General features: G+C 40.9%; 1 protein-coding gene across 5 annotated transcripts; it reads left to right on the top strand.

Annotated features, from left to right (window-relative positions):
* Positions 1 to 1,286: 1,286 nt before the first annotated feature.
* LOC306917331 (uncharacterized protein) lies at positions 1,287 to 11,238 on the top strand. Of its 5 annotated transcripts, none has more exons than XR_013789147.1 (4): positions 1,287 to 1,409; positions 6,852 to 6,988; positions 9,202 to 9,255; positions 10,656 to 11,238. XR_013789147.1 is itself a non-coding variant. In XM_079495505.1 (4 exons), the coding sequence occupies exons 1-4, from the start codon at positions 3,438 to 3,440 to the stop codon at positions 10,693 to 10,695; spliced, it is 303 nt and encodes a 100-aa protein (XP_079351631.1). In that variant the 5' UTR covers positions 3,429 to 3,437; the 3' UTR covers positions 10,696 to 11,238. The 5 variants fall into 5 exon arrangements, 3 of the variants coding, with proteins under 3 accessions (XP_079351631.1, XP_079351632.1, XP_079351630.1); XM_079495505.1 differs by lacking the exon at positions 1,287 to 1,409 and adding an exon at positions 3,429 to 3,525 and having other exon boundaries at positions 10,672 to 11,238; XM_079495506.1 differs by lacking the exon at positions 1,287 to 1,409 and adding an exon at positions 3,429 to 3,525 and having other exon boundaries at positions 9,202 to 9,257; positions 10,638 to 11,238.
* Positions 11,239 to 19,293: the final 8,055 nt, after the last annotated feature.

Genomic DNA, 19,293 nt, shown 5'->3' with positions numbered 1-19,293 from the left:
GGTAGAGGTGTCTGATGTGGATTTTCATCCCTTGACCTGTCACCTCTCCCTTCAACCATAAATACAACCTCCAAATTCAGTCATTCTGGCAGGGGTAGAGGTGTCTGATGTCGATTTTCAGCCCTTGACCCGTCACCTGTCCCTTCAACCTTAAATACAACCTCCAAATCTCTATGTGTGTGAAAAGCCGAGTGGCGCAAGAGAAAAGCAGAGGTTTCACAAGCTGAAGGTGGTGGGTTTGAATCTTGCTCAGGGTAAACCTTCAATTTCTGGCTTTTTGAGGCAAAGAGTGCTGAGGAAGCCCGCCTCCCTCCTCACGCTCTCTTTTGGCTCCGGTGGAAGAGGGAGGAGCATTGGGGGAACACCTCCAGGGGGAGGATCTTTTTAGGAGCCCGCCTCTAGAGGGATGATCTTTTTTTTGGAGCCCGCCTCCTTGGGGAGGAGCTTAATTAATTTACATATTATGGTAAAAATATTTTTTATTTAATGATTTCACATTAGGTTGAGTTGTTGTTATTTATTTATTTTAGGTTTGAGTTTTCTTGTTTTTAGTTGGCTTTTTTTTTCTTTTCTTTTTTGAGGTTTTTGTTTTTAGTTTGAGGTTTTTGTTTTTAGTTGGCATTTTTGTTTTGTTTGAGGTTTGAACCTACTGTATGACATTGGGTTTATGAAGCCTAGTTTTTATCTATTGAGCCACACTGGCATGTAAGCTATAATCGGAAATGTAATACTTAACCCACATTCGAGAAATTAGATGGACAGTGAAAATGTGAGGTTTGAACACTGCACCTCTGGTTTCTAAGTTCCAGATTTATCTCTTGAGCCATACTGGGATGTTGGATATATCGGCGAACATCTTACTTGACCCACCTTTCAGAAATTAGATGAACAGTGAAAATGTGAGGATTGAACACGGCACATCCGGTTTCTAAGTTCCAGATTTATCTCTTGAGCCATACTGGGATGTTGGATACATCTGCAAACGTCTTAGTTAACCCACTTTTCAGAAATTAGATGGACAGTGAAAATGTGTGGTTTGAACACTGCACCTCTGGTTTCTAAGTTCCAGATTTATCTCTTGAGCCACACTGGGATGTTGGATAAATCGGCAAACGTCTTACTTGACCCACCTTTCAGAAATTAGATGAACAGTGAAAATGTGAGGTTTGAACACTGCACCTCCGGTTTCTAAGTTCCAGATTTTACAATTTTTACAATACAATTTTTGCTACTCTACACAGTGAGTGTAGATAGGGTGAGAAGTTCATCTCCCTTAGAGATAGGGTGAGAAGTTCATCTCCCTTAGAGATAGGGTGAGAAGTGCATCTCCCTTAGAGATGCTGTTCTGTAAACTTCACTTCCTTCCAGGTCATTGATGGTTGCTGAGAGAACAAGCTGTTAACTAACTGGTATGAAAAAACACACATTTACATCATTCATAACAGCTAATGAGCCATTATATTATTATTATTATTACATCATTCATAACAGCTAATGAGCCATTATATTATTATTATTATTATTATTATTATTATCTTATATTGGAGTCCAGACTGTGACCCTGAAGCAAAGAGAATTCAGTCAAGTTTAGTGTTGTTGTGAAACCACACTGGGCCCAAAGCCTGTTGCTAATGCCAACCATGTGTTGCTAATGCTAACCATGTCATAACATCTTACTTTATTTGCTTGTTTGAGTCCAGGGGCCCGTTTCACGAAACTTGGATTAGAGATTAAACCGGGATTTAACAGATATCCTGTTTTAATATATCCTGGATCAGCGATTAACCGGTTTCATGAAAGATGGTTACTCTACACAGTGAGTGTAGAGTAACCATCAAACTTAATCTTGCCAGATTAAGTTTGCCAGTTTACCTGGATATGTTGAGGCTTGATTCAGTTTCATGAAAGCAATGCCACATTAGTTGGAAACTAATGCTGTGGACTTAGCCTGCTCCGGACCAGGCTAACAGCAGGTTTAACCTAATGCTGTGGACTTAGCCTGCTCTCGACCAGGCTAACAGCCAGGTTTAACCTAATCCTGATGTCTTTACTGTTCATTAACCAGTCAATCTGATCACAAACCAATGATGTTTGCCTTTATGTTGTCTTGTTTTAATCAGTCTGCATTAAAGGACTAATTTAAGCACTATATACAAAATAAAATAACCAAAATATATAGGCTGCACAACCTCATCATGACAGTTTGTGAGCTTGTAGATCAGCTGCTTTTGGTGAATGTTCCCACAGAATAGGTTTGCTGTGGTGCAAGTGGTAAAGAAGAATTATTATATTATAAATCCATAACTGTCTTTGTTGATGGGGGCGGGGCTGAATCATGACATTTGACATTTTATTTCTCTGATATGTTCACATCTCTCTCTCCTTTCTCTTGCTGTGTTGCCAGTTTTACAAGAGAAACAAGTGGCCAGGTCTATGAAAACAAGTGCAAATGAAAATAGCTGATCTACAAGCTCACAGCAACACATTGTGAGGTTGTACATCTGTTATTTAAAAACACATTGAGAATAAATCAAAATATTTTGAATATTTTTTAAACATTTTAATAAAAAAGGCACAATCTTTTCCGATAGATGTCTGTGGACAATCACATATTAATCTGGGGTTCCTTGACGTGAAGAAATGTGGGAACCACTGGTTTAAACAACATTAGGAAGCAAGCCCAAATTAGCAACTACTGTACACTTTAGAATCAAGCCCAAATTAGCAACTACTGTACACTTTAGAATCAAGCCCAAAAAACATCAACCAGCAACTATCAATGATTTATTTACAAGCTACTTTACAGAAAAAACAAGTCAAAGGTTGCTTATAATAAGCAGACATGGCAACACTGCCTGAAGGAAGCAAAGAAGGAGCCCCAGCATAGACATATATACATAGACGCCCCTTCCGGCTCTGAGGCGTGTGTCAAAATTGAAGGCACTATTTTCCCGACATTCCTTGCGAAGAATAGCGGAAGCAAAGCGGAAGCAAAGCGGAAGCTTGTCAAGCTTCCGCGTGCGTAACATAAGTCCCGGAAAATACGTGCTGTGATTGGCCAGTAGTCACTTGAGTGACAGCGAGAGACATGGAGGAATCACATGAGTGACGTAACTTGGGCAGCGACGCAGTCGCCTTCAGCAAATGCCTTCAGCACTTCTAAATAAGAAAGTTGCGGAGAACTGTTGCTTTGTGTTCACTCTTTAATGTTTTCTGTTAGTAATCTAATCCCCCCTAGCTCTGATGTTGTATTGTTAATAACGTTGTTGTTTGTGTTTGTTTGTTTGTCTTGTCTTGTAATGTAATGTATTTTGTCATGACTGTTATAAAGATTTGTTAAAAAAAAAAAAAAAAGCCTTCAGCACTGCACTTCCGCCTTCATTGGGATACACGTCGCTCCAATGAACTGCAGCGGCAAATGAGGCGTCTATGTATATATGTCTATGAGCCCCAGTACCTTGGCTGGGAAAAAGGTGGATATAATCGGAAACTGCTTCCTGTTCTGTAAACTGCACTTCCTTCCAGGTGATTTGATGCCTGTCAGAACAAGCTGTGAACAACTAAGTGGTATGAAAAAAAGGCACAGACTTGTCATTTATTGTTGATTGTTGATTATTTCCATAATACATAAGAGCTGATGATCTCTTATTGGAGTCCAGACTGTGATCCTGAAGCAAAGATAATTCAGTCAAGTTTAATGTTGTGAATCCACACTAGGCCCAAAGCCTGTTGCTAATGCTAACCATGTCATAACATACTTCATTTGCTTGTTTGAGTCCAGATACAAAAACCACGCCAGAGAATATTGTCTTGGTGTTTTAATCATACTTTAGTGCAACACTGTAACATTGTAGTGATGTTTATGAAGAAGTTTGATGCTAACCAAGATGCTAACTACTTAAGCATTTACATACTTTGTTTTTGTGATTCTGCCTCTATTTTACTATCTTACATGCCTATGTTTTGAGATTTTGCCTTGTTTATTGCTTTATTGTTGATTGCTTGTTCTGTGTTCTGTTCAGCACCTTGTGACTTTGCTTTACAAATAAAATGTACTTACTTACTTAAGCTAGCTAGCCTTGGTTACTGAGGCAACAGCATGGCAAAACATTAAAGGGTCATTCTGCTTATTTTGTTGACATGAACAACACTTGTTTGAGTGTCTTAAAAGGATCCCTGGCGAATAAGACAAATATGCCTTAAAACATTATTCTTGCCCTGCTCTACAACTAAAATAAAAACACTTTCTTAAATAGAGAATCTTTCACTCAATAGGAACTGCTCCTATCGCAAGTTGATGATGTCATATGTCCATAATGGTCTAGTCCTATGGAATGTATGGAATGCATATGCTAATAAAAACAATTTAATACTTCCTAAGGTTAATATGAGCAAAGCAATATTTTATATACTTTTTATTAGCATGTGCATTCCATACATTCCATAGGCATATGACATCATTCCATATATACATATATATACATCTTATATATGACATCAACTTCCGACAGGAGTAGTTCCTATTGAGTGAAACATTTTCTTTTTATGAAAGTCTTTAGCCAGGGATCCTTTTAAGACACTAATGGTGTGTTGTAGTCAGTGGTGTAAAGCAGGGGTATTTATTCAGTGGTCCTTCAGGGGGTTCCAGGTGGTCCCCGCCAAATGGACATTAAAGAAAATGAACCCTTGTGGGTCCATTTGGTTTCATTTCACACTCTCCTCTCCTGCATCAGTTAATTTATACTAAGTCTACACATTAGAGAATGTAGAAGAATTGTTATTTTGATCAACGTTTGCCTTACTCTCTGTATCTCTCCTGTGGTACCAACATTAATACATAATACATAATACTCTCTGTATCTCTCCTGTGGTACCAACATTAATACATAATACATAATACTCTCTGTATCTCTCCTGTGGTACCAACATTAATACATAATACAGCCTTACTCTCTGTATCTCTCCTGTGGTACCAACATTAATACATAATACAGCCTTACTCTCTGTATCTCTCCTGTGGTACCAACATTAATACATAATACAGCATGGAATTGTGGACAAAATCTTATCCAACAATGACACCAGAAATATTCTACATTTTGGGAGAGGCTACATTTCATCAGATCCATTTGGGCTCAAATGTAGAATAAATAATGGGCCTTGAAACCACTGGTGCAAAGTAACTAAGTACATTTACGTACTGTAGGCCTACTTAAGTACAATAATGTTGAGGTATTTCCCATTTCCAATACTTACTCCACTAGAAGAGGCAAATATTGTACTTTTACTCCACTACATTTATTTAAAAACTTCTGTTAACTTTACCTCACTTCTTTTAGCATTTAGTTAATTATCTTAACTAAGATACGAGTTTGGTTGTTAAAAAAGGTTGGCATTGTTTAATAATAACTGATCTAAATAAGGACCTATAAATATTTTTGGAGCTCTAACAGTGACAAAGCCATGAGAGCAATGATACAAAAAAGTTGTATTTATTTTACGACATATTATTTAAGTTATCCTATGTTCCCTCAGCCCTGTGTTCCCTCAATGTTCCCTACATATATATATGTTATCCAAAGCTCTATGTTCACTCAGTCCCTCAACCTGATAAGTGCAATAAGTGTAATAGTGTAATAACGAATAAGTGTAATAGTGTATTAAGTGTAATAGTGTAATAGTGTAATGGTGTAATAGTGTAAGTGCAATACATGTAATAGTGTTAATTGTGTAATAGTGTAATTAGTGTAATAAGTGCAATAGTGTAATAGTGTAATAAGTGCAACAGTGTAATAGTGTAATAAGTGTAATAGTGTAATTAGTGTAATAGTGTAATAAGTGCAACAGTGTAATAGTGCAACAGTGTAATAAGGTTAATAGTGTAATAAGTGCAATAGTGTAATAGTGTAATAAGTGCAACAGTGTAATAGTGCAACAGTGTAATAGTGTAATAAGTGTAATTTTTTTGATTTTATTTGATTTATTTAGAAAAGCAATCATAATACAACATTATAATCAGCGATTCAAGGATTACACAGAAAAGTCCAAAGACTTATTTCCACTGAGGTCCTCTCACACTGAACGGAACAATACTTTAAAATACATCACAAATACATAACAGTACATATACATTACATACATAACACAACAAGTACGACCCTATCCATCCCTCTAAGATGACCCTTTATAGGGGAAACTTTTCCAGTAGCCATTGTTTAATCTTCTGTTTAAATGTCCTCAAATTGGAGGTCAGTTTAACACTGGTTTCCAGGCTGTTCCACTGTGTGGCTCCTATATAAATGAATGAGCCTTTGCCCACTTTACTTTTAAAAGCAGGGAGCACCACATCTGCAATACTGGCTCTGGTGAAATGGTTAATAGTGTAATAAGTGCAACAGTGTAATCGTGCAACAGTGTAATAGTGTAATAAGTGTAATAGTGTAATAAGTGCAATATAAGACATAAATATACGTTTTTCAGAAAGCTTAGGTCAGGATTTAGAGGGCTTTTTAGAATCGGCCTCAGTCCAAAATGGGTTAACATTGTTTTCATTTTTGTTTGTATTTGTATTTGTATTATTTTTTTGGCGTGGCGCTAGTTTATTTAATTGTGTTTCTCACTTCAGTCAGGGAAAGTTGATGGAGTGACAGTCATGACTCATGGCATAAATAGTACAGTACACAGTACAGTATACTGTACAATAAATGCATGTATAATTTAATATATGACACAAGATGTACGCGGTTATAGATTTACTCTCTCGATGTTGAATTCCGTTTCGCCGCATTCAAAGGTGTGTGTGTGTGTGTGTGTGTGTCTGTGTGTGTGTGTCTTGTCTTGTTTGTGTCCAGACTTCAAGGAGGCGTTCGGTCTCTTTGACAGAGCTGGTGAGAACCTGGTGGCCGATATCTGTAGTGCTCTGGGCAGCTGGGCCAGAACCCCACCAACAAGGAGGTCACCACCATCCTGGGAAACCCAACCGCAGACGGTAAGAGGCCACACTCACACACACACACACACACACACACACACACACACACACACACACACACACACACACACACACACACCTACGTACAAACTAAAACATGCTAATACATAAATACATCAAGTCGTCAAGAATCATACGTAAGCTAAGAACCTAACAGTGGAATATCTATATAATGAAACTATGCGTAAACATACACTATAGAGTGCTACAAAAGGAACAACTGTCAGTTAGAAACCTTGTATATTCTTTTTTTTATGTCATCTTTTGATGCTTATTTTATACTTTGTCGCAGTGGTTCCCAAAGTGGGGTCCGGGGACCCCCAGGGGGTAGTTGTGGGAGTTCCAGCTAAATGATGATTTGGAACTAGGGTTAGGGTTAGGGTTAAATTGTGGGTGCTATGGAGGAGCTGGCTATAGAGTGTCGCAGTCCCGCCCCCTTTCATGACGACGCCAGGCCCAGGAAATGAATCACAATGCATTTTTCCCATAGACATTTCAAAAAGTATTTATTTAAAGACCTAACCTTAACCCTAACCCAAATCATAACCCAAATCATACACAATATTTTGGACCAAACAAATAATTACATAGAAGAAAAAGAACAAAAAAAGTGTTGTAACCTGCCGTTTTTTTCTACTTTCTAATTCTTTGTTTGGCCCAAATTGTGTTTGTTGTCATGATTTGTCACGACAAGAGTTGGCTTTGTCCGCGACGTAAACGTCTTCAAATAAATACTTTCTGAAATGTCTATGAGGAAAATGAACAGAGAATCATTTCCTTGGCCCTGGTAGGGGGCGGGACTGCGACGCTCTATTTAGAGGGGGGGCTAATGAATCAATGAATCAATGAATTGAGTCAGTCAATTTGGCTTGTTTGGAGGGGGGCTAAGCCTCCACCAGAGGGGGCTAAAGCCCCTCCTTACCCCCCTGGAGCCGTCCCTGATGAGGCATCTATTTTTGAGTGGTGTAAACCACTCCTACAACTGGCTTTGTTATTGAGTGGTGTAAACCACTCCTACAACTGGCTTTGTTAGTTTGTCTGTCTGTCTGTTCGTACCAAAACATGAGCATGGTTGCTATGGTCACCCAGTTCACACAGGTGTGATTTCATTACGTCAGACATTACGTCAGACCACAGCTGATCAGTCTATATAAGACCTTACACCACTCAGTTCACACGGGTGTGATTTTTTAAATATAACACTACCTGGTTTACCTGTGATCCTAGTTAACTGAGACACTACCCTGTTCCTGGTTTACCTTTGATCCTAGTTAACTGAGACACTACCCTGTTCCTGGTTTACCTGTGATCCTAGTTAACTGAGACACTACACTGTTTTTATGTGATCCTAGTTTACTGAGGCACTCAACTCGGTCTCACCCAAAGGGTCTAACCCAAACACAGTGAAATAACACAGATTGGCAATTCTGTACATACACTAACACTACTAGCCGTTGAAAGCCACGCCTCCGTCGCGGTCAAAACAGTAGTAGTGTAATATGTACGGATTTTGGGGTTTACTAGTCGTGTGTGTTATTTGAACGTGTTTGGGTGAGATCGGGTTGGAGGCACTACACTGTCTCTATGTGATCCTATAGTTTACTGTCTATGTGGTCCTATAGTTTACTGTCTCTGTGATCCTATAGTTTACTGTCTATGTGATCCTATAGTTTACTGTCTCTATGTGATCCTATAGTTTACTGTCTATGTGGTCCTATAGTTTACTGTCTCTATGTGATCCTATAGTTTACTGTCTCTATGTGGTCCTATAGTTTACTGTCTCTATGGTCCTATAGTTTACTGAGGCACTACACTGTCCCTATGTGGTCCTCCATTGCTCTGGTTTGTTAGTTTAAGTGGTGTTTAATATACTGCTCAATATACCACAGTAACTTTGGGTCCTGGACCCCCCTGTTGACCTCTGGGGGGTCCAGACCAACAGGAACGCACCTGCCGCCCCGCGTCCGAAACGGTACTGTACTGGCACACCCGAAATCACCATATATACAGTTAATATGTGCGTGTGTTTGTGTGTGTGTTAGGTTGCGCACAGGTGGTGAAAAACAACCATGCTGTTTCCGTGCTCAGACGCACCCAGCCACCCACCCAGCCAGCCAGCCACCCACACACATTATCATAGTCACTTAAGGAAGTGGTTACACCACTTAAAAACTCAACAGTTTTTCTCTCTCCACTACTCTGCCACTCAGGTTGTCTTCTCACCACCTCAAGCTATACCCAGACTGAGCTTCTCTTCTTTCCTGGTAAGTCGTGGATCTCTTGGCAAACGATGTATTGTACGTTTGGAAACATTAAAGTTCATAGACTTGGCTGGCAAATGATTTACGTATTAGTGCTCTAAACAAACATTAAAAGGTCCATAGACTTGGCTGCCACATGTGATATGACTAATCTTCAAAAGACATGCATTGGGGATGAATGACATGATGAATGGATTATGTTAAAAATCTAATTTAGATATCTTGCTACTTGAACATTCATTGTTCATTGGTTATCTGGCATTTCAATGTACTGATACAATTGTGTCGCAGATCAAACTTCTGCATAGATTTCATAGATTCCACAGACAGAGTTGTGTTGGATTTATTTTAATGTGTATTTTCTAAATGTTTAAGAGGTCATTAATATGTCCGTACACGGACAAATGTGTCCATGGCAAGACTTGGTCTTGTCCGTGGTGAATTTTCTGTTTTACACACCATTATAATGTTAGGCCGATGTTGTTATTGGTTTACCTGTGATCCTAGTTAACTGAGACAATACTACTACTACTATTTTTTTCAACCGGGCCACACAGCCACACAGCTCATTATTCTACTGTTGAAATGAATGGATTATAAATATAACTGTGTGCTTCGCTTTGTGTTTGACCTCAGTGGAAAACACCAGACCCTGCCTGAGGGTAATAATTTAACCATATATATATACTGTAAATTACCAAATCCTGAAGGTGCCATACAGCTGAGTTCTAACCACATAGCAGTGGACAGAGTCTACAGCTGGCATAATGTAGTTGTGAAGCACATAGCAGTGGACAGAGTCTACAGCTGGCATAATGTAGTTGTATCGAGGCCGGGCACAGGACTCCTTGTCTACTAATCCAATAGTTATGGAATAATCACTAAGAAAATGAGCTATTGCAGACCTAGTTTTGCTCCAATGTTCTGTCCGTGTCACTGACAGAGTCACTGTGCCGTGTAGTACCAAGGTACCGCACCAAGTTGTCATACAGTGGAAGTTTTACTCATAGTGCTGGCGGCGCCACAGTCATCGACTTATCGTGTCATACAGTGGAAGTTCTACTCATAGTGCTGGCGGCAGCTGGAAGAAGGTGTCATACAGCTGAGTTCTACTCAAAGTTCTGGAGGTCCTGAAGGACTTCACGGCATAGTGACTCTGTCAGTGACACGGGAGAGAACATTAAGCCAAACTATGGCTGCAATAGCTCATTTTCTTAATGATTATTTCATAACTATTGGATTAGTCGACAGGGAGACCTAGACACAACTGCATTATGCCTAAATCCACTGCTGTTTTTTTTCACAATTACAGTATTCCAGCTAGGGATGTTAATTGTTATGTCTATGTAACTAAATCTTTTGCTTTTATTTATTTTTTTCTGGGTTGCCTGATGCATCATGAGGACACCTCTACACCAGCAGTGGATCGAGAAGAGTACCTGAAGGGCTTTACCCAAATTATGTTTATTTACCCAAATTATGTACAGTGTCTCGCTGTTGCAAACCTAGTGGATTTATACCAAAAAGCATGTTTTTGCAATAGGCGCCCCCCTACGGATGGAATTGCTTAAACCACCATGTGAATGAAATTTGGGGTGGACTTTGGAAGCTGCTGAACGATATACGGACTATTCTGCGTGTGGTGTGTTTTAATCGGATAGGTCATACGGAATGCAGGGAAAGTTAATTTTTGATTAGAGGATTTAAAAAATCATGAAGGATACTACACTGATGGTAGATCTTGTGATATGCTATCTTATCCCTGGAATAAAAGTTATGTGTTGAGATAATCTATGCATACAAAAATGTAAAAACATGTCACCCAGGTATAAGGATACACTTTAAGTACTATTTAACTGTTTTTGCTGAACTGTAAATCTGTATAAAAAATACAAAAACCCTGTCTACTTGATGACTGTGACACACATATTTATAACTTACTATGAAACTCACTATGAAACACACATATTTCTAACTTACTATGAAACTCACTCTATGAGAGAAACTTCCTATGAAACACAATGTTAGTGTCTTTTTTCTCTCGTTTCTTTATTCGCTAGTTTCTCTCTCTTTTAAGCTTTCTTCTCTAGTGTCTTCTCTAGTTTCTTCCTTCTCTAGTTTCTTCCTTCTCTCTCTAGTGTCTTCTCTAGTTTCTTCCTTCTCTCTCTCTAGTGTCTTCTCTAGTTTCTTCCTTCTCTAGTTTCTTTCTTCTCTCTCTCTCTAGTTTCTTCCTTCTCTAGTGTCTTCTCTAGTTTCTTCCTTGTGTCTTCTCTAGTGTCTTCTCTCTCTCTAGTGTCTTCTCTAGTTTCTTCCTTCTCTCTCTCTCTCTCTAGTGTCTTCTCTAGTTTCTTCCTTCTCTAGTTTCTTCCTTCTCTCTCTCTAGTGTCTTCTCTAGTTTCTTTCTTCTCTCTCTCTCTCTAGTGTCTTCTCTAGTGTCTTCCTTCTCTAGTGTCTTCTCTAGTGTCTTCTCTAGTTTCTTCCTTGTGTCTTCTCTAGTTTCTTCCTTCTCTAGTTTCTTCCTTCTCTCTCTCTAGTGTCTTCTCTAGTTTCTTTCTTCTCTCTCTCTCTCTAGTGTCTTCTCTAGTGTCTTCCTTCTCTAGTGTCTTCTCTAGTGTCTTCTCTAGTTTCTTCCTTGTGTCTTCTCTAGTTTCTTCCTTCTCTCTCTCTCTAGTGTCTTCTCTAGTTTCTTCCTTGTGTCTTCTCTAGTGTCTTCCTTCTCTAGTTTCTTCCTTCTCTCTCTAGTGTCTTCTCTAGTTTCTTCCTTCTCTAGTTTCTTCCTTCTCTCTCTCTCTAGTGTCTTCTCTAGTTTCTTCCTTCTCTAGTTTCTTCCTTCTCTCTCTCTAGTGTCTTCTCTAGTGTCTTTCTTCTCTCTCTCTCTCTAGTGTCTTCTCTAGTGTCTTCCTTCTCTAGTGTCTTCTCTAGTTTCTTCCTTGTGTCTTCTCTAGTTTCTTCCTTCTCTCTCTCTCTAGTGTCTTCTCTAGTTTCTTCCTTGTGTCTTCTCTAGTGTCTTCCTTCTCTAGTTTCTTCCTTCTCTCTCTAGTGTCTTCTCTAGTGTCTTCCTTGTGTCTTCTCTAGTTTCTTCCTTCTCTCTCTAGTGTCTTCTCTAGTTTCTTCCTTCTCTAGTTTCTTCCTTCTCTCTCTCTCTAGTGTCTTCCTTCTCTCTAGTGTCTTCTCTAGTTTCTTCCTTCTCTCTCTCTCTCTAGTGTCTTCTCTAGTTTCTTCCTTCTCTCTCTCTCTCTCTCTCTCTCTCTCTCTAGTTTCTTCCCTCTCTCTCTCTCTCTCTCTCTCTAGTGTCTTCTCTAGTTTCTTCCTTCTCTCTCTCTCTCTCTCTCTCTCTCTCTCTCTAGTGTCTTCTCTAGTTTCTTCCTTCTCTAGTTTCTTCCTTCTCTCTCTAGTGTCTTCTCTAGTTTCTTTCTTCTCTCTCTCTCTAGTGTCTTCTCTAGTGTCTTCTCTAGTTTCTTCCTTCTCTCTCTCTCTAGTTTCTTTCTTCTCTCTCTCTCTAGTGTCTTCTCTAGTTTCTTCCTTCTCTCTCTAGTTCTTTCTTCTCTCTTCTCTCACTTATTTTCTCTCTAGCCACACCCCCTTTCTCTCTCTCTCGCCACACCCCTTCCTCTCTCTCTCTCTCTTCCTCTAGCCACACCCCCTTCCTCTCTCTCACTTCCTCTCTGTAGTCACACCCCTTCCTCTCTATCCACACCCACTTCCTCTCTCTCTCTCTCGCCACACCCCTTCCTCTCTCTCATTTCCTTTCTCTAGCCACACCCCCTTCCTCTCTCTCACTTCCTCTCTGTAGTCACACCACTTCCTGTCTCTAGCCACACCCCCTTCCTCTCTGCCACACCCCTTCCTCTCTCACTTCCTTTTTCTAGCCACACCCCCTTCCTCTCTCGCCACACCCCTTCCCCTCTCTCTCTCTCTACACCCCTTTCTCTCTCTCTTTCTCACCACACCCCCCTCTCTCTCTCTCTCTCTCTCTCTCTCTCTCTCATTTCCTTTCTCTAGCCACACCCCCTTCCTCTCTCTCACTTCCTCTCTGTAGTCACACCCCTTCCTCTCTATCCACACCCACTTCCTCTCTCTCTCTCGCCACACCCCTTCCTCTCTCTCATTTCCTTTCTCTAGCCACACCCCCTTCCTCTCTCTCATTTCCTCTCTGTAGTCACACCCCTTCCTCTCTATCCACACCCCCTTCCTCTCTCTCGTCACACCACTTCCTGTCTCTCTCTCTCTCTCCTTGTATTAAGATTTCAGCCAGATCTGGATTTTATTTTCATAACCACCTCGTTTTATTGTCCTAGACCACCAGGGGGCACCACCGCCCACTCCCATACATGGTCCCGGGCCCATACATGGTCCATGACTTATCAACCGGTAGGAGAACTCGCAGCCAGCTCGCAGGTAGAGTCTTTCCGCATCGCTGGTAGGGTCTCTATCCATTGCGCCACCACAGCCTTCTCCTGACTGAGTGAGATTTCCGGGCGCTTATATCTTCTTCTTTCTTCAAAGTAAAGTTTCAGAGTAAAGAACAGAGCGGGATTCGAACCCACAACGTCTGGATCATGTGTTCAGCCATGTAACACACTGAGCTACCGGGCTCTCTGTGTTCTGTCATGGTTTCTCCTCTGTATTATCTGACTAACATCCATGATAACACTAAAGACACATGTGATGGAACAGCAAACGCTGTTAAGATGCTCTGTATATGATCCCAAGGCCCCATTTGAAGTGACAACCAGAAGAACCTAAAACAGAAGCCAAACTATGAGGAATCTCAGAGAGCTGAATCAAAGTGAGCTCTGTGGCTCCCGTGTTAAGGCAATGTCTATGTGAGCCAGAGGTTGTGAGTTCAAACCCAGCTGAGCTCATTCTATTTTCACTCTGGAGCATGTTTTGGAGAAGAACACTGGAAAGAGATGGAAAGCTGAGGAGGAGCCGGAGCATGGTGGCTCTCTGGGTTAAACTGCTGTCTATGTGAGCCACAGGTTGTGGGTTCAAGTCCAGCTCATGTCCTTCTGCTCAACACATGTTTTAAAGAGTGACGTCCAGAAGAACACCCTACAACTGTGGAAGTTTACAGAGAACATGGTGGCTCTCACTGTTAAGACACTGTGCATATGATCCTCAGGTTGTGGGTTCAAATCCAGACAAGGCTCTTCTATCTGAATCATAGATGGGCGGTCTGTGATATACCTATTATTCATTTGGGTGTCCTTGACATGAAGATGTTTGAGAATCATTGTGTTGATAAGAAGAGGCAGCTGAATGGGTAGAGAGGCTGCCTGGAAAGCAGAAGGTCCTGGGTTCGAATCCCGGTCCTGACAATGTGTCAAGGCCTTAACTACTCTTCTGTGGGAATCAAATAGATTAATGGAAGGATGCTTGTTTGCTTAAACATGTGTAGTAACTGGTACCAATAGACTTGTTTGCACTCATTTCCCCTAAATGAGTGCAATTTAGGCTAATCCTGCCATATATAAACATCTATTCCATACACTCGTGCAAAACCAATCATGCACCGTAACAAGAGAAGAAAATTATTTTAGCAGAAAGTTCAGTTATTAATATCATTAGTAATGACATCATTAGTCATATTATTATAATGCCATCATTCCGACCCCACGAGGACAGGGGTTGAGAACCCCTGTCCTAACCCATTAACCCATTAAATGGATTTTAAGGGTTTTTTTTAGCTAACAAAAATAAAAAAATAACAAATTGAGACCCTGTCTGTCCCACATTGTGACTGACAGGCATCAGGGTTCAAATTGAGACCCTGTCTGTCCCACATTGTGACCGACAGGCATCAGTGTTCACATTGAGACCCTGTCTGTCCCACATTGTGACCGACAGGCATCAGGGTTCAAATTGAGACCCTGTCTGTCCCACATTGTGACCGACAGGCATCAGGGTTAATTCAAATTGAGACCCTGTCTGTCCCACATTGTGACTGACAGGCATCAGGGTTCAAATTGAGACCCTGTCTGTCCCACATTGTGACCGACAGGCATCAGGGTTCAAATTGAGACCCTGTCTGTCCCACATTGTGACTGACAGGCATCAGGGTTCAAATTGAGACCCTGTCTGTCCCACATTGTGACTGACAGGCATCAGTGTTCATTGAGACCCTGTCTGTCCCACATTGTGACTGACAGGCATCAGGGTTCAAATGTCCTTATAGTTTAGTCCCCTAATAGTTGGCCTTCTGTTGTAAAGCTCTCTCATTGTCACTTTTTCTGAAAGATGTGTTTTTAAGCCTGTTAAAATAACATGAAAATGATTTCCCAAAAAAATGTGAGACACCAGAGGAGTTTATAGTACCACAGACGAAAAACAGTCTAAGTCCAAATTTCAGACTGACCCCTCCACGAAAAGGCCTCGTTGTCCTGAACCCTTATCTATCATTTATATATTATGGATCAATAGTGTGGACTTAGACTGTTATTCGTCTGTGGTAGATAGCCAATAGGCCTATATGGTCAAATATGACATCAAGGCATTTGACTCATTCAGGGCGGGAACCCTGTTTGGTGTTTTAAGCATCATGTTATACTTTAGCTATTGAAAAATAGCAGATCTACAAGCTCATAGCGCGGCACCGAGAGCTTGTACATCTGCTTTTTTTTTTAAGTCGTGAAAATGTGTCACAAATCTTTGAATATATATTCTTTCAGAGTGAACGTTTTTAACTCAAATATTTGCTTCTGGAACAACATATTTTCAGATGGGGGTTGGCGGCCAATTACATATATTTTTGGGGGTCCTTGACATGAACATGTTTGAGAAAGACTGACATAAACATGAGGTTTTTCAGAAAACGGTCAGGATTTTAGAAGGCATTTGTAGAATCGACCTCAGGTCTAATAAATGGGTTAATAGCAACTCAAGAAGTAAATTGCTAACCCCGTACTTCAGTGTCGCTTGTGTGGGACAAGTGGAAAGGGGGTGGGGGGGGGGGGGGGGGGGCAAACTGTGGAATGCACAAGCGATACTTCTGTTCCTCAAATGAACAGTGTGGATCTGGTCACCCTAAAACACTTAAACCAAGAACAAATATTATTCTCAAATCTTCTATTATCTGTAGAGCTGTAATTGACCATTTGCAGACCGCGGCCATGTTTCCATCAGAGTTTGGTGAAAATCACGGATAAGCGACAGGCTATAGTCCATGGTCTCGGACCGCATGCTATAGTGTGCCATTTTTCACGATTTCGGAGGATTTGAAAAAAAAGGTGAAAATCACGGAAAAGCGACAGGCTATAGTCCATGGTCTTGGACCGCATGCTATAGGGTGCCATTTTTCACGATTTCGGAGGATTTGAAAAAAAGGTGAAAATCACGGAAAAGCGACAGGCTATAGTCCATGGTCTCGGACCGCATGCTATAGGGTGCCATTTTTCACGATTTCGGAGGATTTGAAAAAAAGGTGAAAATCACGGAAAAGCGACAGGCTATAGTCCATGGTCTCGGACCGCATGCTATAGGGTGCCATTTTTCACGATTTCGGAGGATTTGAAAAAAAGGTGAAAATCACGGAAAAACGAAAGGCTATAGTCCATGGTCTCGGAACACATGCTATAGGGTGCCAATTTTTCACGATTTCAGAGGATTTAAAAAAAAAGGTGAAAATCACGGAAAAGCGACAGGCTATAGTCCATGGTCTTGGACCGCATGCTATAGTGTGCCTTTTTTCACGATTTCGGATGATTTGAAAGAAAGGTGAAAATCACGGATAAGCGACAGGCTATAGTCCATGGTCTCGGACCGCATGCTATAGGGTGCCATTTTTCACGATTTCGGAGGATTTGAAAAAAAGGTGAAAATCACGGAAAAACGAAAGGCTATAGTCCATGGTCTTGGACCGGATGCTATAGGGTGACAATTTTTCACGATTTCAGAGGATTAAAAAAAAAAGGTGAAAATCACGGAAAAGCGACAGGCTATAGTCCATGGTCTTGGGCCGCATGCTATAGGGTGCCATTTTTCACGATTTCGGAGGATTTGAAAAAAAGGTGAAAATCACGGAAAAGCGACAGGCTATAGTCCATGGTCTTGGACCGCATGCTATAGGGTGCCATTTTTCACGATTTCGGAGGATTTGAAAAAAAGGTGAAAATCACGGAAAAGCGACAGGCTATAGTCCATGGTCTCGGATCACATGCTATAGGGTGCCAATTTTTCACGATTTCGGAGGATTCGAAAAAAAGATGAAAATCACGGAGAAGCGACAGGCTATAGTCCATGGTCTCGGACCACAAGCTATAGGGTGCGAATTTTTCACGATTTCGGAGGATTTGCGACAGGCTATAGTCCATGGTCTCGGTTCGCATGCTATAGTGTGCCTTTCTTCACGATTTCGGAGGATTTGAAAAAAAGGTGAGAATCACGGAAAATCGACAGGCTATAGTCCATGGTCTCGGATCACATGCTATAGGGTGCCAATTTTTCACGATTTCGGAGGATTCGAAAAAAAGATGAAAATCACGGAGAAGCGACAGGCTATAGTCCATGGTCTCGGACTGCATGCTATAGAGCGTCGCAGTCCCACCCCCTTTCATGACGACGCCAGGCCCAGGAAATGATTCCCAATGTATTTTTCCCATAGACATTTCAAAAGGTATTTATTTAAAGACGGTTACGCCGCGGACAAAGCCAACTCGAGTCGTGACAACTCATGACAACAAACACAATATTTTGGACCAAACAAATAATTACAAAGAAGAAAAACAACAAAAAGTGTTGTAACCTGCCGTTTTTTTCTTCTTTCTAATTATTTGTTCGGCCCAAAAAAAATTGTTTGTTGTCATGATTTGTCACGACAAGAGTTGGCTTTGTCCGCGGCGTAAACATCTTTATATAAATACTTTCTGAAATGTCCATGAGGAAAATGAACGGAGAATCATTTCCTGGGCCCTGGTAGGGGGCGGGACTGCGACGCTCTATAGGGTGCAATTTTTCATGATTCTGGAGGATTTGAATAAAAGGTGAAAATCACGGAAAAGCGACAGGCTATAGTCCATGGTCTCGGACCACATGCTATAGCATGCCAATTTTTCACCATTTCGGAGGATTTAAAAAAAAAGGTGAAAATCACGGAAAAGTGCGGAAAAGCTATAGTCCATGGTCTCGGACCGTATTACGGACCACTCTTGGTCTAGGGCCAAACTTGGCCCATAATAGTTGGACTTGCTCATGACAGAATAAATAGATATATATGTAATGGCTCAGAATGAATGAAATATATATCTACAAAGGCTCAGAATATTGGGTATCAGGATATTTACAAAGGCTTTGCATATGTAAATATAGTTACTTACAAAAGACCAGAGTTCGGACATCTGACCCTAACAAGCATACAGGGACAAAAACTACAACTTACACCTACCAAACAGACGTCCTCTCTCACAGGCACAAACAAAGCAGAACAGAAACACAAACTAATGACAAGTGGCTTAACAGAGCATGGCATCGGCTGCAGGGAGAGCTGCGTTGCTACTCGAAGAGCTGTTGCCACAGACTGTGGTTATAAAGCCCACACTCCAGGAAGACAGCAAAGTCACGTGACCGCCTGGCCAATGGGGAGAGTCGGATGATCAGGCCTACGTCACACCCACAGGACAGTGGCCCACGACGGACATCTTCTGTGGAGGACAATTGCCAAACAGTAACATGTCCAAGGAAACTCATAATAAGCAGCCTATACTGATAAATATATATGGATACACTAGCATTAGCTCCATACATATTTATCACTACTAATCAAACATAATACCAAAAACAGCCAACGGCTGTTACAGACCGCATGCTATAGGATGCCATTTTTCACGATTACGGAGGATTTGAAAAAAAGGTGAAAAAAAATAAAAAATCAAAAGTGACAGGCTATAGTCCATGGTCTCGGACCACATGCTTATAGGGTGCAGTAGAGGTATGTGTTTGGCCTCTGTCGGTAATTTAACTCGGAGTGTGTGCAAATGGAACCAAATGGATCCGTTGGTTCTATTTGTACACTCTCAGAGTTACATACCCATAAGGGTCCATTTG

Source organism: Electrona antarctica (genome assembly GCF_951216825.1).
Source record: "Electrona antarctica genome assembly, chromosome: 24".
NCBI classification, from domain to species: domain Eukaryota; kingdom Metazoa; phylum Chordata; class Actinopteri; order Myctophiformes; family Myctophidae; genus Electrona; species Electrona antarctica.
Note: the sequence above shows the minus strand (reverse complement) of the source record. Positions and strands in the feature narration are given on the sequence as shown.

What these genes read in the sequence shown, in the direction of transcription:
- LOC306917331 (XM_079495504.1), top strand. Translation starts at nt 3,438, where the DNA reads ATGTCTATGAGCCCCAGTACCTTGGCTGGGAAAAAGGTGGATATAATC. An exon ending in TAAACTGCACTTCCTTCCAG is followed by an intron (nt 3,526 to 6,851) that starts GTGATTTGATGC and finishes GTTTGTGTCCAG; the next exon opens with ACTTCAAGGAGGCGTTCGGT. An exon ending in TGAGCTTCTCTTCTTTCCTG is followed by an intron (nt 9,256 to 10,671) that starts GTAAGTCGTGGA and finishes CCTCTACACCAG; the next exon opens with CAGTGGATCGAGAAGAGTAC.